Source organism: Tinamus guttatus, unplaced genomic scaffold (assembly GCF_059628265.1).
Source record: "Tinamus guttatus ecotype Peru unplaced genomic scaffold, ASM5962826v1 Tinamus_guttatus_pri_ptg000155l, whole genome shotgun sequence".
NCBI classification, from domain to species: Eukaryota; Metazoa; Chordata; class Aves; order Tinamiformes; family Tinamidae; genus Tinamus; species Tinamus guttatus.
Window position 1 is genome coordinate 1,523,511 of NW_028288689.1, and position 24,187 is coordinate 1,547,697.

The window sequence follows — 24,187 nt, forward strand, 5'->3', positions numbered from 1 at the left end:
GGGGAGCCCCGGCGCCCGCCGCGGGAAGGGGCTGGAGCGGCGCGGGCGGCTCCTCCCCCGGGCAGCGCGGGGGATGCGCGGCCCCCCGCGGCTCCCCCCGGCTCCCCGCGGCTCCGCGGCCCGCGCTGCGCCGCCGCCCTGCGCGGGGACGCGCTTCGCCCGAACGGCCGGCTCGGAAAGGCGGTCTGCGAAGGGAAAGAGATGGGAACCGGGATGCAGATGTGGATGCGGCGGGCGGCTCTCGCAGCCCCCGGGAGCGCGGCGGGGAGCGCAGCGAGGGGCTGGGGGGCAGCACCGCGGCTCCCCGTCTTGCTGCTGCCAGGGTGCCGGGCGTGCAGGCTCCGCGCAGCGCTCGTGCCATGGCTGGATTCATTTTTCATGCTGCGTTAATGGCTGCCCTATTCCCATAATATATATCAAGCCTCGGTTCGCTGAGCATGGAAGGGACGACAAGCAGAGGACAATGCCTTTGCCCAGGGCTCCAAGCCTCTTCTGAGTCAGCACTACATCCCAAAGCTGCTCCTTCGCGTTTCAGCATTTGGCGTTTTTTCAGGGAAAAGCTTCCAGGTCTTCTGCTCATGCTTCTTTGTAAAGCTCCAAAACAGCTGCTCAGATCTAGTGTGAAATGTGAACTGGACCTCCTACAACCTCCAGAGTAACATCTCTGCATGGTGATTGATGCAAACCTTGCAAAGGGCTTTCCTTCATTTTTCTGCAGCCCTCATGGGTTCGGACGTTACTGCCTGTTAAACAGACATCAGTGGATATCCAAGAACGGTTGAAAACCCAATGCATGTCTAGATACATTTCTGCAGTGGCCCCTGGCAGGATTCCTTTCCTGAGTATCAGTCTCTGCTAAAAATGGAATAGATCTGGACCTTTCCAGGATTCAGATAACCCCTGCCAATTGCTTACTGCAATCTGCTGCTTTTGTTGTCCATGACAGCTTGGGTCTGAGCTTGCTTGGACTCCCCATGTGAGCTCTGGGTACATGTTGGCTGCACAGGGGAGCTGGGGCACCGGCTGCGATAGGAAGAGGCAAAGGAGGCAAACTCCAAAACAGCCAGACAGAGTCTTTGAAACTGTCTGCATTTAAATAGCATCACACCTGAAAAGAATTATTAATAGCAACTCTACGAACAGACCCTTCTTCCTTCCCCTGTGCAGCAGTTTTCTGCTTCAGCTCTAACTGGAACATTTTGCAGCCATGGTTCCTCTTTTTACTCTCTGTTGCTTGTCAGAAAGATTCAGCAAATTAGCATTCCTGCTGCAGATCCAAGAGATTTAACAGCTAATATTACTCAGAGGCCTTGGGTGAAACAAGGTCAATTCAAGAAAATTGTGGCAGTGAAAACTGTTGTGAATATTTCTTTTTCCGTTTTTTTTTTTTTTTTTTTTTTCTAGCTTTGACTCATTCCCATTACCAGCCAGGCTAAGAGTGATAAGAATTCTGTGATTATTATGATATTATTTTAATTTTCCACTCTGTGCAGAACCTGCTTTCAGGCAGCTGGCAGCACCAAAACCCACTGCTTCCCAGGGGTGCTGGGAACTACCATCATGGAACAAGACTGTTAAAGAGTGTGTTAGTGTCATGCAGTTGTCACAGTACGGCACCATCATTTTAAGATTCTTCAAGTATCTTGAAAATATTAGTAGGCAAACATTGTTTCAGAGCATTCAAATATTATTATCCACAATTTACAAAGACCCAAAGAGTTTAAAGCCATGACACATACATTAACGCAGAGTCAAAGCCACAGTTGGGACAAGGCAATTTATTGGTTTTAAAAATATGTATTGTTTACACAGAAATTCCTACAAAAGAAGATCTGAACATAAGTCCTAGCAATATTATCTTGTGCAACAGTAACTACCTAATAAATACTACATTTACCTCATCTGAACATAAATATAGCTTCTAAAACATTGCGCAGCAAAGCAATGTTGCTGCTGCTTAACAGCAGCGTTCTCAGGGCTAGCAGATCCCTGGTTCTTACCAAGGCAGAAGGGGTAGCATGCCAGAAACTTGACTTTCTGATGCACATTGAAGGTGCCTGCATATAGGAAAGAACTATTCACAGTACTCCAGGGGTTGTATGGATTCTCTAAGTGCAACCTGGACTAAAGGAAAAAAAGGGGCTTTGGCCAAGGGTCCTCCTCTCTAGCTGTAGATGTGCAGTGACTCATGCATACGGCTACTGAAAAACTCACTGACTAAATGCAAACTTTAGCACCACAGGAACATAGCAACAGGGTAACTCAAATCAAAAGGATGCGGGGTAAAAAGAGCAACTCGGCTTATGTCCACTGTAGGCGAGAATTAAAAAATTGTTTATAGGTGCAGATATTCCACCTATTTGTCCAGACTATCATGATATTTTTGGCAGCAGTGCTGACCTGAAGGCAGGTGTCTAATCCTGTGTTTGGTATGATCCACATCTAGTCTGAATGATAGGGTTTGCTTTGCTTAGGAGAATTGGTCTGGATGATGTTTGTAGGAGTAAAACAAAGAAAATAATGTGAAATTAAAGCCAAGTAGGAAGATATATAAGACAGGAACAAGTGCCTTGCCCATATTCATACAGCTCAAAAGGCATTCTGGCTCACAAAAGCCGGCTAGAACTATGGGTCTGAAAAATACCAGCAGTAAAACCTCCTTCCATGAAGAAACAATTTGATACAGGATAAGTGAGATCATGGGATTACATATCCCAGTATTTCCTTGTTCCATTTTTGTTGGCAAAGATCTCTGAACCTGGCTTCTTTAATGACATCAAAACCTGTTGCTGGAAAGTTGCAACTCAAAGTTTTTGTAAACTGCGGTCACATAAGGTTTACTCATGTCCTAGTTTGCCCAAACAGAGGAGCATCGCAAACGCATATATACGTATGTGCACCAGTCCACTTCTCCAATTTTCCTTAATCATCTGCAGAAACATCTACAAGTTCTGCACAACACTAGCACCCGTACTTTTGTTTCTGAGATCATTTATGTCAAAAAACCCTCTGTCTTGCAATAAAAAATGTTGATTTTAATTGAAGTACCAGGAGATACTGTCCACACCTTCTTGCCATATAATGTAGCACTCAGCATGAAGTACCCAGACAGTCCACCCCACATAGGGCTTTCTTTCTTTCTTTCTTTCCTTCTTTCTTTCTTTCTTTCTTTCTTTCTTTCTTTCTTTCTTTCTTTCTTTCTTTCTTTCTGTCTGTCTGTCTGTCTGTCTGTCTGTCTGTCTGTCTTCTTTTGATTCAACAGTTTGTTCCCAGAAGACAGTGAGAAGGTTTTACCTTGTGATTATTCAGTTGCTCATTGGAATGGGAGAAACCATTTCTTCTTACCACTGGAGTGTTGAGCACAGAGTCTGCAATGTTTCAGTCTTGTGACAATCCTTCTGGAGCACTCTGGCTCTTTCCTTCCAAACACACTAGTTCAGGAGGAGGCTCCCTTGCGTTCTAGACATCAGATAATCAGATCATGGGATCTGGACCACAGCACTCTGCACTGCTGAGTCACCCCATACTCAGTCCAAAGACCTTGGTAATTTTATCTTCTGATGTTGAAAGAATGAAGAAAAATATGATAAAAACTTTTGGCTTTGACCTTTTCCTACCAAGAGTGTCCCCATTTACATTAGAATCTCTAAATAAGACTTGAGAGTATTTCAAGACTCTTCAACACATTGCTTTTTCTCTCCTTTCCTTAGAAACTCACATGCACATACCCCTTCATCTTACACAGTACCAGCATCCTGTTCTTCTTATGCCACAGTTCTTAGAAAATCATCCAAAAGAAGAACAAAGCCATCTTGAAATATTGACATCAAAAATGCAATGACTGTATCCAGCCTGTTCTCTTGTGTCCCAGGTCTATTTCTGTTAAGAGCTTTCAGGTCCAGCCTACTTTGAATTAGACAGCCACAGAAATGCCTAATTGGTCCTCCTCATTTGAAGACTTTTTTTTTTTCTTTTTTTTTTTTTCCCTCCTAGGGAAAGCCTTCATTTGGGAGTTCTCTAGACTGCTATAGCAGTGCTAGATATCTTAGATCTGAGATGATATTTTCATGAGAAATGGACTTGCAGGACTGTGTGGTTCAGGAATCTATGCTGAATAGCTGCATGATTTGTTACCATATTCCTGGCCAAACCAAAAGTCTCTACATGTCTGCTCTTTGGAAGACATGAGTATATTTGGTCAATGTGTAATTAAGGGCTTCTGCCCTCTCCTGCTGTTCCAGGAATACAGCAAATGTCTACGGTGAGATGATTCCTCTTAATGCTTTTTGTGGGGAAAATCCAACCATCTGTCCTCTCAGGACTCTGTTAGCTTCACTTAATGGCCAATGTCATGATCAAACTCAGAGATCTCACTCAGTTGGTAGAGCAGAAGAGAAAAGGAAGGCCGATCATCTTTCCTCTGTGCAGGGGAGAGTGAGAGAGAGAATATTAATGTCAGCTTGAGAGGAATGACAAGATTAGGAAGGAAAACCGTGTGAAAAAACTGAGTATTATCAAAAATAAAATCCACTCTTACAGAGAAAATGCCAATGGAAGGATGGATTTTCTTGTGTGCAATGTTTCTTTTCTACTAGCAGTGAATTTTGCCTAATAGACATTAAGCACCTTGTAATGGGTTAGCTATCATTGACACCATCCGTATCAAAGCTGAGCCCTACAAATATGAAGCTTTCTTAGGAAGAAAATTGTTGAATTAACTTGAGTTAGGTGAACTACATAGGCTTCTCAGAGAAAGGAAAACAGTCTATAGAGACAGCAGCTTAAATAAAAGGCAAAGAACATAAATTCAGCTTGCTATCTCAGATGAAAGCTGAAAACTGCCTCACCCCCAGGATTTTATCTTGTGACCACATATGAAATGTACGCCCTCTTCCCCTAAAAGATATGGGGCAGAGAGCTCTTGTCTTTGCGAATCAGGACTTTGGCATTAAAATACTAACCATGCTCCAACAGTGGCTCATGACCTCATAAATGGCCTTGGAGGCCAACTTGGGTTTGTAGAGCCGGAAACCTGCATTAATTTCTTCCACCACTTCTCCATTGGTGCGATTCTCATAGGGGATTTTACCTTCACTGAAGACCTCCCACATCAGCACTCCTAAAGCAAACAAACAATGAAATAATAACAAAAAAGCAACAATAAAATCCTCAACAGGCCCACAGCCATTTTCCACACTCTTCTCTGCAGCTCGCTGTTGATGTCTGTTCCTTGGAAAAGCTTTTTCACTCTGATTCTGAGAGCATGTCTGAAAAAACAGGCCCTCGCACATCAATACAGTCAGACGATGCCAGTGAAAATCTCTGTCCAGCACCGAACTGTGTGGAAGTCCCAGACTGGGTCAGTCCAAGTTTGGCTTCTCTCTGCCTCATGGCAGATTCTAGCACAACAGGAGCTTCTTTCCCCCACTGAGCCAAATGAAGTCTAAGAGCCTCATGTGTCAGAATCAGTGCTGTTCATCTTCTCCCAGAGGCTCCCTCTCTTCTTCCCATGTGAAGAAGAGGCAACACTAGTGAATGATCTCCATCCAGATGTGTAATGAGGAAAAGAGACCTCTCTTTTTTGTCACTGATGTCTATCTATTTTTGCTTCTAGAACAGCATGAATACAAGGTATTGGTGCTGATAATGGGTCTGGTTTCATCGCTAACAATATGACTATCTTGGTAAACTGTGTTCATTGTCATATTAGAAGAGAGAGACAGGCAAATAGACAGAATGATCTGAAATAAAGGTGTGTAACTCCACATTTGCTAAATAATGGCCATCTTTTAGCTAAATTTTTAAATAGGAAGATGCATAGAGACTACTGCTCTTCATCAGATATATTGGCTGTATTGTAGAATAAGGAAAACAGTCGTATTCCCCCAGTGTGCAGATTTCTAGCACTGGGAACTTCTCACACCTGGTTTTGTCTCATGGGCACAGCAGGATTTCAGCCCTGGCAGAAGAGATGAATGGGCTGCAGAGCAGCAGAGCAGAAAGATTCCCAGAGCCGTGAGACCATGACATGACAGGGGAATCCTCTTACGCAAACCCCACTGAATGGGGAGATAATCAGTCAGACAGAGGTACAACACGAGTGCCTGCAAATTTCACGAGGAAGGCCTGACCAGTGCAAACAAACCTCAAGTGCTTCGTTCACCCCTGCCACTGGAGAGTGCCAGCTTCATCCAGCTTGGCTTGACTGAAAATCAAACAACCTGCATTTTGCAGGCATTTGGGTCTTAAAGGAGACCTAATGAAAAATATCGCTTACATTACTGTACAGGCCAATTTAGCATTTGTGAAACAGATAAACATTCCTACCAAAGTAGCGTTTCATTCTGTGTCACAGCCACTTTCCTGTAAGGTGTCATAGCTAACTCCACTGGCTAATGTTGTCCCTTGTTATTATGTGATAAGTGCTGACAGTCTTCTCAGTGTGCCAGAGGGCATAGAGAAATTGTGCTCTCTGATGCATGTCTGGATTGGGTTCTGAAAGGAGCCGAGTGCCCAGCTCCCACTGCAATGCTAATAATCTGCTACAAAAATGCATAAGCTTAGTGAGCACAGTGGAGCACGGTAAAGTGAGAGGGAAGCACAAAATTCACATGCACAGGCTAGCAAAGGTTATAATCCTGCATTATTTACTGCTAGGCCCGGAGCTGAGTGGCGCCCCATTGACTGTGTGCTGTGCACAGCACACTGCAATGATTCATTCTGCAGCAGCGTTATTTGCAGGCTGGCTGGAGATGGGCCAGATACATCAGCACGCCAGATCAACAGGCCAGGGAATAGCCTTTGTTATCTATAGTGGCAATGACTTTGGGGAAAAATATACAACAGCTTTCTTATCTATGCGGGTCCAGAAGGGAGACCAAAGAACAGAGGCAAATCATGAAATAATGCAAAAGGCAGCAGGAAATTAGGTGAGAAAAAGTGGGGGCAGTGAAATAATATTTTCAGACTGATGAAAGATAAATAGAGTCAGCAGAGCAAATTTTGAAGTACAGTGGGTATGAACAAAGCTTTACTGCCTGGGACTGATGTGCAGGGAGATGGACTACCTAAATGCCTCTTCTTTCCTTTCCTTATGTAACCTATATAAAGAAACCTGTGATTCTCCAACCTTTTCTTGGACACTTCTTCCATATCAGCATGAAGCAGAAAGTGCTATTTGTTTTTGTATAATACTGCATAGGTCCAATAGATTAAATTAACAGTATCTGCAGTATTTCATAGTATCTAAATAGTTCACTGTTATTTCTGTTATTTTGCTATTATTTCCTCCCTTTCACTCGAAAGATTTGGGCTTCTTTTTCTAAGACACTGTTGGAACCCAGTAAATGTACAGTTTGGGAGATCACTTAAAGATTGAACCCCTTGGCTTTTCTGTGTTTCTTGATTTTTTTATGTTTTAACTAGAGATTCTTACCAAATGACCATACATCGGATTTGGTGCTATAGTTGCTGTAAGAGAAAACCTCGGGTGCAGACCATTTGACCGGAAACTTGGTACCTGTGGAGCTGGTATACTGATCATCAAGGACAAACCTGGAAAAGGAATAGAAGGGAGCATGCTGAGTAAACCCCAGGCCGGGTTACTGCCTTGCAGGAAGTGTGTGCCAGTCTCTGCATCATTACCTTGACATCCCAAAGTCCGACACTTTGACCACGTGTGATTCCCCCACCAGGCAGTTCCGAGCAGCCTGCAAGACGACATAAGGGCAAAGGGGCAGTGCTGAAAGACTATTACAGTCATTCTATCACCTTGCTTTTCATAGACCCAATAGTGCTTAAAAATAGGAGAATAAACATAATACTATGCCACATGAAGAGCGCGAGAACTTGAAGTTCTCATGCTGTCTGTACATTTTACGCTCAGTGTGTTCCTGTTGCCAGGAAAGCATCCAGCCATGAGTCTCACCTGCAGGCCCTTGCCCACAAAGGGCAGATGAAGAATCTAAAATATCCACAATTACACACAGTCCTTGCTCCCGTAAGGAGATGGCATCAGTGACTGACACAGTTTGACTGAACACGAGACAGTAGCTACCCAATTTGCAAAAAGCGATGAATTATGTATTGCAGAGATCTGTGTTTGCCCATTAGAAACTCCACTTAATTAAAAGGATTGTAGGAGCAATGCATGTTTGTGCATGTGTAAGAACAGCACCTGCTGGAGGCTTTGGTGTTTCTGGCATCTTTACTGACTTTAGGCGTGAAGAGAAGCTGATCCCTGAAACTTGTGGGAGCTGGGGCCTTCAGGAAGAAAGAGCCCACTCAGAAAAAAGATGAACTTTAGGTCCTCCTTTCTTCTTTCCCCAACGCAATGAAAGGAAATAGATTAGTGGGCACTCCAGGGGATGTATTATTTTTTTCCTTTAGCATTGCTGTTGCTTCTGCAACAAGAGGAGATACTGGATCCTCTATCAATATATAGGCAGGAAAAGTCTGAAAATTGAAATTAGGGTAGGGAGAAAGCACAGGGAAAACCCCAGCTGGAGAAGAGAACAAGCCCATGTGGGGTAGACCTACCAGGTCTCTGTGGATGACTGAATTTTGTTCCAGATAAGCCATTCCTTCACACACATCTTGGCACATGCCCAGGAGGGTTTCTTTAGCAAAGCTGCCCCGCTGGCTCCTGAGGTAATCCGACAAGCAGCCATGCTCCATAAACTCAAACACCAGGCATATCGGAGATTTCTCAAAGCACACGCCATAAAGCTGGACTAGTTTGGGATGAGACAGTTTCCTGTAGGAAGTGGAAGGAAGGTGGAGAAAGCAGACTGAAATCAGCTCAGTCTTTCTGTTCTTACGATAAGTTTCTTTTATGACAACTGCTTTGTTATCCTGCTGCACTCCTCTCTGTGCAGAGGCCAACCACAAAGGCAAAATAAAAAAAAGTGTAGACCAAATCTAATTTCAATCTAGTTTGGCACTAAATATCATCCTGTCTGAATGGTAATAGTCACCAGAAGATTTTTCTGCACAGAAAATAATCCAATCAGACAAAAATCCATTTATTGCCATTTTGAAGAGAGAGAAATGAAAAACAAGCAAATACGATTAATAAAACAGAAGAGAAATATTTTAAATTGTGCAAAACATAAAATGTTACTAAGTACAGCTTTTAATTAACATTTGCCTCAACTTTTAGGAAATTTCTTCATCCAATTATTTTTGACAAACCCACTTCTATCTCTAGAACACACCACCAAGAAATTCCACCTTCCAGAAAAGATCTGGAAAGAAGGAGAAATTCTGGATACTTATAGGCTTGTGCACACAGTAATCCATCTACACTTGAATTGTCCTCCCTTGTAATCACCAGAACTCACAGGTCTTTCATTATACTTGATAGATAAACAGTAGATAATCCAGGATTAAATTCTCTGCTCAGATTCTGGATCATTATCACAGTTCAATCTTGTGAATCCTACAGAGACCTACTTTATTGGTGAAGCTACTACTCACATCATCAGTTTAGCTTCTTCGATGAAGTCTTCTTCAGACATTGCCCCTTCACGAATGGTCTTTATGGCTACCTTTGTCTTGTCCAGCAAATAACCAAGGTGGACCACCCCAAACTGCCCGCTGCCAATTTCCTGTACAAAGGTGAGCTCACAGGGATTTATGACCAATTTTCCTGTTGATCATAAGGGGAAAAGGATAAGTATCTGTCAGTAAAATGTCAAAGAAAAAGCTCTCCTGGATTAAGCATTGAAACAAAGTGAGACTTTCTGGTTCTGCTTCATATTGTCTGTCTGACCATTAGCTGCTCATTTAACCAGTCCATGCTCCAATTCATGCTCAGGAAGAGGGATACAACCTTCCTGTTTCTTCCCTCATTTGTATTGTCTATTCAGTTCTTCAGGGAGGATTGTTTCTACCATGTATATGTGAACTATTAAGCACAGCATGCTTTTGAGTTCCTAGATGTCTCCAAAAATCACAATAAAGATAATACCAGTCAAATTCTGCAGCCAATTATACACTGATGCAAGCATCTTCCAGCTTTTGTCAGGCTGAGCTGGGCTCTTGCTCCCACCATCTTTGTTTAGCTTTCTTTCCTGTATCTATTACTGACTTTAATGAGACCCAAGAGTGCTTAGCATTTCCCTCAAGCCATTCAGGATGCTGCAGGATCAGCTTATTCAGTCATCAATAGTAACAGTAATGACAGAAATGATAATTTAGGGAATGGTTCCATGTAAATACTTGAAAAAATCTATGTACTGCTGGGATAGTGACATTAATATTCACCAGTACCATGAATATTTAGCATCATCCAGCTAACCAGAGAGACATATGAGCCCCATATGTAAAAAGAGTAACTGCATACCATAGCTCAGCCCTGCAGTGATTGGGGCCTTTTTTCTCCAGGAACAGACAGCATACCGCAAACGAGTAACAAGACCTGAATAACAGAGTAAAAGATGGGTTCCAGTTATTGTCACTGCCATGGGTAGTGCGATTGTCATTACCCTAAAAGGGAGACTGGATATTGGAATCAGATTTATTGTATTGAGTTCTCAGCTCCACTTGAGGGCAGCTGAACCTCTATTCAGACTGTGATTTCCTGCCTACTTAAAGGAAGCCAATTCTAATTAGTTTCAACTTATTTCCTACTGTCCAAGTGCCAAGGTAAGTGAAAGAAAATGAGGTGCCATTTAGTATTTTGGTGTAAGGGCGGAAGGCCTGAGGGCCTTATTTTCACTCAAAACAGTCACCTGACTGCATGACAGCATCTCCCTGGGTCAGTGTTGGCCTTCACTCACCTGCTGCGTTGTGCTGATGGTAGTTGATGAGGTCAGGGATACAGTCAAATACATGTTTTTCTGCCAAGTAATACCTCTTGGGAAAGTCGTTTGTCTCATTGATATGATAATGCTTTATAACAGGATTGTTGTCTGTGCTGAAAAAGATGAGGTTTTTGTTTAAGGAAAATTATTTGCAGTAAAAAGACAGGAATTGCCGGGAGAGAGGAAAGGCAAGCAAGGGTGACCTCCTGCATGGGGAAAGAATAGGACAGGAGTAATGAGTGAGCTACCATTGCTAATGAAAGCGATGTACTTGTGTGTTCTCCCTCTTGCTCATAGATGGTCTTATCTCTAGAAAGGCTTCTAGAAAGGCTGAAGTTTCCAGATAAGAGCAAGCTGAGTACTGAGGTTCTCTACTGCCTCTTTCTGAAATAAAACTCTCTGCACCATCACAGAAATCCTTTCAGTAATCCTGTATTATGCACCTATGCACCTTATGCATTAGACCAGCTTAAAGTCCGTCCTGATCCTACAAACATTTAAGCCACGAGGACAACTTTATCACACATATAACCCCAGTAATGCCTAAGGGAATATTTATGGACAAAAAATTAGATTCAGGAAGAAGTGGAGTCTTTAACAAGATTCTTTGTGAATGGCAGGCAACTCTTCTGCTTTTTTTGGAAGTGTTTATCATTTTCATTAGCCTTCTGCTCTCTCTTTATAATGCCAAAACAACTGCAGAGATTGAAGTCTCAGAGAAGTCATTTCAGATGTAATTGATGCAAAAAGCTGTTGAACTCAGCTGTACCTTAATGCTTTGGTGAAAACTGAGACTGTGTACATGCCAGGCTGCCTCGAGTCTCTCACCATGAAGGCACCTTCCTTACCCTGCAACAGGAACAAAGTGTAGAAAATTGGTTAGAGACATAATGGAAAAGAAAGAAGCACAAGGCTGTCAAAGCTCTGCTCATCTTAGCCCTGTCTACTACTCTGTCATGAAGATGTGCTAAACATGTAGGAAAAAACATATATAGGTCAGCAGCTCTTTGGCAGAGGTTTCACTTTTCCACACACCGCCCAGAAGCTATAGATACACCCAGATGTCTCTCTTGGGTGACGCATCTTGGGTGACTGCCCTAAAGTTTTGACTCTACTGATCGATTTCAAGCTCTCTTGGCAGAAAACTTGGTGATATTAAGTTCACACAAGCTTCATGAAAATGGGCAACCAAGTAGAGAGGCAAACTCCTCTGACTCTTCCACCAAGAGAAAAACTACAGAAAGAGCATGTAATTTATCAGACACCAACGAATTTGTGTAAGACAATACGAAAGATCATTTATAAACGCCTCAGAAATGGGAAAAACTTTGGCAAGATCTTGTTGTTCCATAGAAGCAGAGAAGCTCTAAAGAGAGTGTCTGGATGCTGCAGTTAAAGTGTATTACAAATAGTGAGGACTTTAGGACTTATCTCCCTGGCAGGTGTGGCCCATCCTGAGGAAGTCTTAATAGGCAAATTAATCAGGTCGCCTCACTAATGCTGTATGTGACCATGCAAGTTGCGTTGTGTGTGACTGCTTCAAAGCACAGGCAGGAGAGACAGAGGGTTACTTGCACAGGTGGGCAAGTATTGAATTGCATGAGTTATGTCATTGAATTGAATGAGTTTTTCTTGCCCTTCTCACTTGATGGGAAGGCTGGCCAAAGATCACTTGCAAGCTTAGCTGCATTTTCTGGAAAAAAAAAATTTAAAAAACTGTCAAGGTAGAGAGATTTTGAACTAAGAATCCACATAGCCACATGAGACTAGTTGCCACAGAAGTATGGCACTGCTAGGACCAAAAAGAAAATTGAGTTCACTAAGCCATGCATGGACACATCCTGTAGGAGGTCATAGGAAACAAAAGAATGATTAAAACCACTCAAAAACTTTTATTTCCATAAAAAATATTGTTCTAAGAAGAAACACTTCATTCAGATCTCCTGTTCTGTTAGTTTAAGAGTTAGTTTAAAAATTAAGATTGCATTCATGTGGGAGATTTCAACAAAAGGTATATTCTTTTTATTTTCATTACATTTTTCACCAGGAAATTGGCTCTACTGAAAAATTAAAAATACTTTCTCACATGCACATTTGAAAAAAAACAAATCCATCCTTTTGGCTTTCACTCAAAATATTTCAGAACGAGGCCGGTTAGTTTTTCAGCTCTTGCCATTTTCCAGCCTCCTGTAGAGACTGAAGAGATGAACTAAATACACTTTTTTTTTTTTTTTTTGGCACAATGTTCTCAAACAGTATTTTCCATCCGCCCCTGGTTTTGGGTGTGTTTGAGTGAAGAAAGGAGGCACAACGGACTGCCCATACGCAGCTCATACGGAGGTGAGGAGGCCTTGCTAGCATTTCCATTCCTGCTAGTCCTTTATCTTGCATCACACGCTAAGAAGAGGCAATGGCAGCAGCCCAGCAGGAAACCAGGGCTCAGCTCTCCCTTACACAAAGCAGCCCTCACAGTCCTTTCCCCATTTGCCATTAATTATCTATTATTGCCCATTTGACCTGCACATAACACTGGTTTACCTCATCCCTGAGGAGCATTTCTGCTTGGCTTCTGTTCATATTCTTATTGTACCACCTGAAAACATCAAAAGATTCCAAGTCAGCATTTCCAGGCTGTTAAAGTTTCAACTGAAAAGCCTCTGGACTGAGAGTTCCAAATGTTAAAGATAACAGTGAATGAGGAGTAGGGAGATTTGAAGCTTGTTGCTTCTGCAACAAATCCAGGGCTTTTAGAAGTACAAGAAAAGTGTAGGCACTACTTACTCATATATTTGCAGATTGTCAGGTGATTTTTCCACCAGGTAACTGCTTGGCACATAGCCTTCATGCCTGTTAAAACGCAAGGAGTGAGTATGCCAGAGAGACAGGATTTTCTCTGCATCTGTGGGAGTCAACTCTGAAAGTTTTTGCCTTTCAGAAGTCTTGCGCATTGCATGAGATAAATGTTGGTTATTATGTATTTATTTGGGTTGCTGGGAAAAGGGAACAACCGATTGCACTTCTCAACACCCTTAGATCAAGAACTGTGTTTGTAAGGAGGCGCAGCAGTGTATATCCTCCCCAGGCTGGATAAAGAGGAGAACTTATGTACATTTTGGGTTCTCCCTCACTATTCATGTTGAAGATCCTGCAATTCTTTTTCCCCACACATACAACAGTGACTGTCAGCCTGAACTAAGGACCATTCTTTTTAAAATTAACCTTTTATCTCTTTTTCTTCAGCTGTCTGGATAGCAGCAGCATCAAAGGGAAGAACTCCTCATCACTCTTTTTGTTAGCTGCCCCTCATTTTCTCCATCTGTCAGAAGATAGTTCACATATATTATACTAGAGTCCAGCCTATATTTTAATGAAAGTTCAAGCTGGATTTAGAAAGAGTTTGTAAATTTTATATGAAAAAGAGAATTACCCATTTTTATCTTGAATCAGCCACCAATGTTCTTCAGAGTTATCAATGACATAATATTCCTCATTATATTGTAATGTCAGCTCCTGTGGATTCTGGGCTTCATAGTCATATATGGCCAAGACTAAGGCATCCTTTGGATCTAGCAACAACTTCTGCACAAATTAAGAACAAAGCAGATCATATTGAATCAACAGATAATCTCTAAAAAGATATTACATTACCCTTTTTGGTGGATTCAAAAGCCTTAGCATTAGAAAATCACCCCAAAGCGCCTAGTAGGGCATATTGGCCACCCAGGAATTTGTAGCATTACTGAACTTCATGTGGAGATTTGTACTACACAGAAAATAATCTATTCCTTCTCTCAAGCTTAGGGTGCCACTGCTTTTGAACTATTCCTCACAAGCGTTTCCTCAACTTTTCTTAAGAGCCTCTGTCCTAATGCCCAACTGGCCCTACAGTAGGATATCCTGCGGTAACCACCACCTTACTACTCCCTTGTTATTATATAAGCCTATACCTTTTTGTCCCTTCGCAACTGGGTTTGGAAACCACTTATTCTGTTGCTCTTCATAGCAGCTTTTTCAGATTTGAATACTATTTTCATATCCCCTCACCCTCCCAGGTTTCCCTTCCTGTGAATAGAAAGAACCAAACAACATCTTGAAACTTCTGTCACTTTTGGGGAGCCCCACCTCACTTTCTGTAAAAAACAAAACAAAACAGTGGGATGCTGCTAACTTATAGCTTATGAAAATGTATAGAAAAGGTAAGAGAAAAACACAGGGAATGTCATCACACATAATACTCCAGGTCAGTAAACCATGATGAACATAAATGAGGATATTTCCATGACAGCTAGTTAAAAACATAGGATACATGGAAAGCTTCTCATGCTGCACTGTACTCACCCAGTTATCTTCAGGAGTGGGAGGAAGAGGTTTCATTGAAGCTGTAATGAAAACAAAAAGTTAAGTTGAAGTAGATTTGGACAAAACTAGAGGACAAACCATCAGGTCATTTTATAAATGTGATACAAAAATCATGAATAATAAGTCTTAGCCCTCTATGGCATTAAGACATGCCAATAGTTGGAACCTACACAGTGTCTGTCAGCCATACAACATGGAAACTGATGTACAAATTACCCAAGGAATCAACCAAATACCAGGGAAAAATGTCTTGGGTAAGAAGTGATTGATTTCTGTAACTGGCAACATCTTACATATTTTTCAGGAGACATGTAAAGATTAAGCTTGGCCATTGAGACCACACTGGAAATATGGTGAGGACAAAATAGGACACACAGGGGAACCTATCTTAAGAAATTTATTATTCTGATTTATTAATTGACCACATCTGATCAAACTCTTAATTTTTCATATCCTTGAAAGATGATATAAAAATGATGCAGTGAGCATCGCAAACAGGAAATTGTTAATTCAAAGCAAAGAATACTATATAAAGACGAGACAGTATAAGGAATGTCCTGGAAATCAGCAGTGTCTATCCTGGCGGAAATGTAACATGATATACTTCAATGCTTTGTGTGAGACAGACGTAATCCTTTATTAGCTTAGAATAAATATTTTTAAGGTTAGGATGCTCAAAATCCCATACCGTTTTTGGTGGGGTCATATTCTACACAGCCAGCTGCCATCTTCTCTGTCTGATCACAGCATCTCCACTTCCCATCCATCCAAAAATTTGGATGATACTTTTGAACCAAACTGTTGTTGTTTTTGGTTTCTGAAAAATGTTAGAGGAAGAAAAAGAGGACGAAAATGTATTTATTTGCATTGACGTCAGCTCTGAAAGAGACATGTAGAACTGAATGGAAATAATCTGCAATTTAAAGAAGCTTCTTTTTCTTCTCAAGACAGGCTTTGATGAATTCTTTCAGGCCCCATTGTTAATGTTCTATTTTCTCCTGAAAGGAGTGAAATCATCATCAGTGTGGAGGAAGAGTCTGCCTGTTGCTGATGGAGCTCAGTGGGAGAATAGAATCCTACCAAAGCAGCTATCTCTTTAAGTTTTTAAACATGGAAACCATAGAAGAAAAATTTATATGCTATGTATTGATGATGATTCTCATAAAATACTTTAGTTCTACTGTATGTGTATATAGGTGTGACACAGATACTCACTGCTTGACTTGGCTTTTGGAAGGAGCTGTACAAGTTGGCATTCACTGGATCTAAACATTTTTACATATGTGAATGCCAATCTTGAGTGTCTGTATGAACAAATAAAAAATAAAAGTCCTGTTTTCGGATTACAGGTTCTCACTCAATACTAATCATTCCCCTAAAATGAAAAAAGAAATTCCTGCTCACCTGGTTCAAGAGACTGTTCAAGTTATACAAAAGAAGGACAGTCTCCAGAAAAGGCACACTCCAGAAAGAAACTAAATGGTTATAAAAGTGCAGGAACTTCATTAGGCAAAATGTTTTCAGAATGAATAATATACCAGCTCGTTATGAAAAAGGAGAAAGCTATATAGGGAACCTGGTGCAATTTTCATGTAACTGAATAACACCTTCCTCGTGCCAAGTGCTTCACTTTGCAAGCAGTGGTTAGCTATTGTACCTTCACTTCAGAACCATCGTAATGAACCACAGCGTAATTCAAGAGGTGAACAGGAAATGAAAGCTACCCACAAAAATGTTTCTTAATAATCATGATTCTCTAAGAAGGTTGTCAACTAAACAAAGTATCTATTAATTAGAACTAAAATATCTTCTACACAACAGAATTATATAATATAAACAAGAATTACTTAATATACAACAAGAATTATTTAATATAAAATAATTAGCTGAATTAAAAAACTCATCTCTTCCTGAATAAGAAAATCTCAATTTATAGGAACATACTAAAAGTTTATCCTAAAAAGATGAAAATAGAGAATTTCATAGTTCCAATATGCCCACAAGATTTGCAAACATACTTGATTTCATAACGGCCTTCTAATCATCATTTTACATACTCCGATATAAGATACTGACTCCTCAATCTGTGCATTTTCTCTGCACTATTAGCTGTTGAGAAAACTAGTCTTGAATAAGTAACTTCATCAATTAGATGGTACTGAAGTTTTGTTACCTTCCTTCAGAGTAAAGACCCATCTCTGACGGCTCTCACGATTGGGTGCAAATACATAGAGTATGTGGTTATCATGGACAATCTGTAAACAGAAGGAAAGAAGAAAGTGAACCATTAGGCAACTGCTGAAAGAAATAGGTAGTAGCCTCCAGACCAAGAAATTATGAACAAAGTGACGATATGGGCAAGTGTAATAATCAAGGTCTGTCCAGAAGCATCTCACAACCTTGGTGAATTTTAATATTTAAAACTGAGTGGAAACCTTGATCAAGAATGGGTTCTAAACAAATACTGTTTTAGATCATCTTTATGCTATTAAGAAATACCTTTGAAATTAATTGGGATGTAGCAATTTTAATCAGCAGAGATTCAGCCTATTACTTGCTGATTGTGGCTTATTCTTCCAAAGCATCTCTGGGAAAACAGTGACTGTCTCTTAGCCCCCAAAGAGTTGATCAGGGTTCATTCAGGTACAAAAGAAGCTAATTTTGGCTCACAAATTTAAGTAACAGAATCTTTCAAGAAGTGGCTATGTGGATTGCTAAGGATTTTCTTCAGACTTTTTAATAGCTTTCAACCTAGGTTTGTAGAGGAGAACTAGGAGGTGAGAGCAGATGAACAATGAGCAATCAAGATTCTATTTTCATAAAGTTGTCCTTAATCATGAACAAACGTAGGAAGAGAAACAGAACATTTGTGAAGCTTCACACCAGAGAGTAAACATCATCACGAGAATGAAAAAGACTCAGAAACTTAGCTGAGTGACTGTGTCTAAAATTCAATATAATGCATATTTTGTATTTCTCTTCCAATACGTATCTCAATAATTTAAATGTGACCAGATGCACAGATGCATTAAGAAACTTTGGCCATTGTCTTTAGACAGCGGTCTCTACAGGAAAGTTTTTTAAAGTCCCTCAAATAGCATAGATGGGGCAATGATGATTATCAGCGAAAGAACAGGAAATATTTGCTGTGTTTTGGATTGAAGCCCTTGCAGGCAGACACATACAGCCATGTGACTCAACAGCTTTGTTTGCTACAGAGGGAGATAAATCATACCTCTTAGAAAAAGTAAAAGAGAGGAATAATTTCCACTCCTTTAAAGCCACCACTGTTGATACTGTTACAGCGGTATTAATGTTGCTCTTACTTCTGTGCTATAATGTTTTGAGAATCCAAGGTAGATTTTGAAACCTGCAGTAAGCAGATCTCCAAAACATGTGGCCACGTGTATGTATGAATGCACAAAATCACCCATCTCATTCTGCTCTGCAAGGGGCTGACTTGTCAGAGGTGCCACACACAGAAAACAAACAGGTTATTCTGTTACTGCCTGCGCTTTGGTGGTTCCACAGATTTACAGCTGGTGCAGCTGAAGTATTTAAAAATAGATAATACCTTCTTACAAAATACCACAAAATTGTCTCCAGGACAAAATTCAGACAAGTTACAAGCAGGCACGATTCCCTTGACCTCTGTGGAGCTCAGTCCATCACAGCTGGTCAGTTGTTACCACTTCATCACCCTCACCTGCTACTATAGCTTTATTATTTTATTTATTTTTCTCCTAAAAGCATTATGACTAAATTGGAAAATGCAGACAGAAAAAACAGATCTGAACATTTCTTCCTTCACAATTGTGTTTTTACTCAAGGAATCTGTGTTTTAGTGTGAGAAGAGAGTGTGAGACCACATTTCTGTTTTTATGGCAATAATAAACTAGAAATCATGTTTCCACACCTGTAGCTATCACTATCCTCTTCTTGTTTTTAAGCAATCTCATCACTGAACGTCTTCCCTGTTCATTTCTGGACCAGTATCCTTCATACATCCCATTTACCAGTTTCTGACCTAAAGGCCACTAAACATATTTTATTTCACAATGAAATAGGTAAATTGGCCAAAACCCCTGTGAAAGATGTGCTTTACCTAAACATAATTTCCTGGGCTCAGTGATGACTAGCTCATGTGGGATAGCTGAATATTGTGTTAAACTTGGGATAAGACTAGAAAATTTAGTGATCCTTTCCAGTAAGTATTAGAATTTGCAGAACTTGTGATAACATTAAGTCTCTGATTTTCCAATTAATTTCAAATCTCGGTTCTGATTTTCTTTCACCTGTTGCTACTCCATGATGTTAGAGAGAGAATTCTCCTAAACTACAAAATAAAGTTGTCAACAGTATGGTCAACAGACTCACCTGAAAGGGGTATTTATACTGACAGGGAATAATGATGTCACTTTTCACAATTTCCACACATTTAATCCTGGAAAGTTCAACATAACCCTTCAATGTTCTTTTTTTCTAAAAGACAGAAAAGAAAAACCCACTTAGTTAATGCTAATGATTCTGTATTAAATAAGTAGTTAGATAAGCCTGTCATGTCCCTAAGAGATTTTCCATGATTTCAATGGAGCAGAAGCAATTTAATTAATTATATAAGACATTTAAAAGTATAAAGAATCATTCTTATATACCAAACATCTATATGGATTGAACATACATTTATACACATACTTATATTCCATCTCAACACATTAATTTTAGAGAATCAGTCAAAATATCTGGTTGAAATTCTTTTTCTCCCAACAAAACCCATTTGAACCAAACAGAACTATTTCCATTAAATTCTGAGTTTATTATCATTCCTGTTTCACACTGACAAGACAGTAAATATCATATTTTTAGAAAATATTTGGGTAATTAGGTTTTCAAAACACTAAGCAATTCATTAGAATATAACATTCTTACTGCATCTATTTTTTTCCAAGAAACAAAACACTTCTCTGGTTTTCACCTGTCTGGGTTTTTAGCTAAGAAAATAAGAGGAAATTTTGAAATAAATAATTTCCTTTAAAAATTGCCTGCAAAACTGTTTTACTGGAGTAAAACAGTGCTCTGAAGTACTGCTTTTTATCCAACACCAGATAGCTGGATAACAATAAAGTCAGTTAGAAGCTGAGAAAATAACAGGCATCCTAGAAACCTGGCACCAAAATTCCTGCCCCCAGCCTACTCTCTTGCCTATTGAATCATCGCCCAGCAGCTCCTGAGCAAGTCATACATGGCTTTTTCAAGACATGTGATGGTGCCAATGCGGACTAGGCTGGTGTGAAGCTCATGCTGGTGTGAAGCTCAGTATCTAGCATGGTTGTCTGAAGGATTTGCTACAGAGGCACTTGCTCTTTGCAGACAAACTGGTTTCCTGTTTTGATTCTTTTTTTCAGGAGGAATTGAACACTGAAACTCTCTCCCTGCTCAGCTTTGTGACAACATGACAGAGAACTATGATTCTTAAGAGCCCCTTCCCTGCAAAAAAAGAAGCTTATTTTCCAAATATAGGCTACTGTCAATGGGAGAGAGCATGAACTTTGGAGATCATTTTATACTCTTCACAGGTTACCATTCAAAGCCATTTCAAGACTTTGGCCACCTCCTTGCTGTCCCACAACCCAAACCTACATGTTGCTCATCCTCCTGTCTCCTTCCTGCCCTCTTTCTCCATTGCCCCTGTGGATGTGCAGCTCTGCTACCCAGCAGCAGACATTTGCAAGGCACAGGAACCTCTTCTTCTGCCTGCTCTCACCTCCACGCCTGCCCCTTGCTATGGAATTCATGGCTCTCTGCCCTCTTGCTGCCTTTCATTAACAAATTTAGCCTAAAAAAAGGGAAGCAGCTGATGCCAGTGGTCACAGAGGGTGAGGTTTGCCACAGTGAAGAGTAAAACAGCCTCAAAACAGAGAAGTCTTAAGGGCCCTCAGACCTTATTCTGGTGCAACCACCTAAGTATTTTGCCTTTGTATACCTGGACTTCAAGGAAAAAAGGAAAATTATTATAGTTTTGGCACACATTACCCCACAGGCTTTCCTGGTGTATATTATGGCCAGCCAGCAGATCAACTAATGCCTCCATATTCACTGCCAAGACTACCTCCTATAGAAGGCACCTACCTATACAGCTATCTCAGGTGAAGCTGGACTTTTTTACCAATAAACCTCAAAGCACTCCTAAATGTAAATACCAACTAACTAGTATGAATGGTGCCAAGCCTTAGGAGGCCTTATTCCACCTCGTTTTCTCCGTCTATTTTCCCTCCGGCTTGCTTATTCACTCCTTACTTCCAGATCACGCCTCCTTTGTCTCTTCTCCACAAACTCCTCTTTCATTTGTTTGACCCTTGGGATTTCTACCCTTTCCATCAGACTCAAACCCATTTATTTCCTGTAAAAACCTTCAATTTTGCTGACAGCGAACCCTCCTTCCTCTTACTACTTTGAAGTCCCAGGCCTTAACCACATGGATTCCTCCTCGGAGGCCTTGGGAACCGATGTTTTTCTGCTCACACACTCTACTCTGTTACTTCAGACTATTTTTTGTTGATACCTTTCCGGGCTCTGCTGAAAGACAGAGTCCCGCTTTTATAAGAAACTTTATGCAGCTTTCCTACCGCTCTCATCACCCACTGTGCTCCTTCAAACGACCTAATTTCAACAGCAGAAGCCCCTCATAATCTCATGTTACAGCACAACTTCAGCCTGCACCTCCCAACCGCCTGTGCATTCCCTGGCAGATTTGCAGCAGATGGGACATTGCTGATAGAAGGCAATTACAGTCCTGCAGCAGCGCAAACAACTGGAATTACCACTCACAACCCATGCATTACCGAGAAACTGGGCTGGAATCTAAACATATCCCTGCCTCTGTGATGCTGGACTACACTTTAATCTAACAAAAGCAACTGAGCCATTTGGAAGGGAGTGGAGGGGAAAAGCCTCTTAAAAATGATCTCCCAAAACCTCAGAGACTTGTTCCTAAAAGGGCTAGACAAAACATGCTAAGAGCTTTCCATTTGCTGTTTGCAGTCTGCCTAGCGTATAATTAGGTTGGAAACATCTTCTTTTGTCTTTCCTGCAACCGCCTTTGTTTTAGCTGGTTTGTCATAAACTCGTCAGCTTTCTCACTCTGTAATGTGTGTGGAAAGATACCCAGGGCATGCTGCTGCCTCAGCTTAGATGAAGTATAGGACATTGCAGATCAGTACATCCTTTTTTATTCCTTTTGGTTCATTATATTTGCAAAAAGGCAATGACACCTTACAGCATTGCACAGAGACAAGTATATTGCTGTCCTCAGTATTCCACCTCCTCTCGCCACATCAGCATCTCCTTCACTGGTTTACTCTTCAACTTGTGTCTACAGCAAAAGCTAGATGTTCACAATGGTCCTTATTTCACTTGGACACAAGAATAATTGACTGCGGAATAGAAAAAGGCAGCATTTTCCAACTTATAAACGATTCTATAATAATTTCTACATAGTCTACCCTGCCACACAAAAAGGGATCTCATTTTGCTTGTAGGGCATATAAACTGCCTGGCATTTGTCATGCATGAGGCAAAATTAGTGTGCAGTGAGATGTTAACGGCTAAAGTAATAATGCAAAGCTATTTGTGTGAAAATGCGTAGTCCTTCCTTTCCACTTGCACCACACTGCTAGCCTGGGCCATGGCAACTTGGGCAGCCAACACAACCCACTGCTCCTGAGCAGCTCACGGTGCTGCTCAAGCTGCCTGCAGGGTTGGAGCAGCTGGAGCTCTGGAAGGAGCAGGACAGTGAGCATCAGCAACAGCTACAGGTAACAACAGACCATGCTGCGAGCATGCGTCCTGCCTGGGGTTCTATACGCGTGGGGCTCACACATATCAGGATCTTGTGATATATAGGGCCGTGCAGTCAGAGGCAGGCAGGAATAGGTTGCATTCTGGCTAATACTAGTTTTGTTCCCAGTTCATAAAATGTGCTATACCAGACCGGGGTGTTGAAGGCCCATAGGCACCACAAACATTGGCGGGGGGCTTAAAGCTTTGGCTAAACCGCACCGCATTATATTACAAAGTGACACGAGATCACAGCACTGCTGCAAAGCTTCGCTGGGCCTTCAAAGGTGCACGGCTCTCAACAGGTTGGGAAATGTGAACTTTGGTGACACATAGAAACATTTCACAGAAGCTTTCAGCAAGTTGCACAATGAATCCATATGCTGAACAGCCGAAAGGGTTAGTTACCAAAGGGGCCTGGTGAAGAGTCACCGGTGCTGGAAGCAGAGTGAAGTAAGGGAGGCAAGACACTATGGAGAGAGACCACAAGGATGGTCAGAGTGGTCCATGCTTCACTCTATATCCCCCATGCAGCCCCCACTTGCAGCCCAGCACTTTCCCTCAGTAGGCAGGTAAGGGCAAGGCTAATTTATAGATGCTGTGGAAATCCCACAAGTATTCCAAGGTAGGAAATTCCAATACCCCGTAAACTCAACGGCAAAAACATTTCCATCAGTTCATGTATTTAATGACATTCTTTTTGATAGGTTCTCTTTGCAAGAATTCAAGCTGAATTCTTTGCAAGAATTCAAGCTAAATTTTATTCACTGTTTTCACCTGTCATCTTGGGTCAGGAGAAGTATTCTTAATTAACCACCCAGATAGTTGAGTAATTAGGGGTCTCTGCCTCCACACTTGGCCTGACCCATTTGTCCCTCATCACCTGCTTCTCTTCCCCGTGTAGTGCAGGCTGGGCAGAGGCAGAAGTTGATTTGAGGGTTTCTTACACTGTGGGTTGGTCGTGGTGACACCAAAGCAACATAAGAATTAAAACATTGCATGCAAGACCTCAGGAACAGGCAGAGGAGGAAAAAGAAAAAAAAAAGCTCCGACTTCTGCACGCCGCTGAAATGAAGTGTATGTAAGTGCAAAGAGAGGCTTGCACGCACATGAGAGCAGTTTAAAGTGGCAATGAGAGACTACTCTGCTAGCGACAACAGCCAGCAGCTGGGCCTTCAACATCTCCC

At 41.3% G+C, this 24,187-nt stretch overlaps 1 protein-coding gene across 1 annotated transcript in view; it reads right to left on the reverse strand.

Moving 5' to 3' along the window:
* Positions 1 to 4,131: 4,131 nt before the first annotated feature.
* Positions 4,132 to 24,187, reverse strand: part of ITK (IL2 inducible T cell kinase) — a 29,072-nt gene continuing 9,016 nt past the window's right edge. Inside the window, exons 2-17 of the mRNA XM_088522585.1 lie at positions 19,542 to 19,646; positions 17,338 to 17,419; positions 15,853 to 15,981; positions 15,144 to 15,184; positions 14,233 to 14,384; positions 13,587 to 13,652; positions 13,344 to 13,398; positions 11,575 to 11,654; positions 10,782 to 10,918; positions 10,346 to 10,420; positions 9,478 to 9,649; positions 8,539 to 8,755; positions 7,645 to 7,709; positions 7,436 to 7,554; positions 4,962 to 5,119; positions 4,132 to 4,420 (exon numbers count right to left, since the gene is read on the reverse strand). Of these exons, the coding sequence (XP_088378711.1) occupies positions 4,337 to 4,420; positions 4,962 to 5,119; positions 7,436 to 7,554; positions 7,645 to 7,709; positions 8,539 to 8,755; positions 9,478 to 9,649; positions 10,346 to 10,420; positions 10,782 to 10,918; positions 11,575 to 11,654; positions 13,344 to 13,398; positions 13,587 to 13,652; positions 14,233 to 14,384; positions 15,144 to 15,184; positions 15,853 to 15,981; positions 17,338 to 17,419; positions 19,542 to 19,646 (1,737 nt within the window). The 3' untranslated portion in view covers positions 4,132 to 4,336. The remainder of the gene's footprint in view (positions 4,421 to 4,961; positions 5,120 to 7,435; positions 7,555 to 7,644; positions 7,710 to 8,538; positions 8,756 to 9,477; positions 9,650 to 10,345; positions 10,421 to 10,781; positions 10,919 to 11,574; positions 11,655 to 13,343; positions 13,399 to 13,586; positions 13,653 to 14,232; positions 14,385 to 15,143; positions 15,185 to 15,852; positions 15,982 to 17,337; positions 17,420 to 19,541; positions 19,647 to 24,187) is intronic.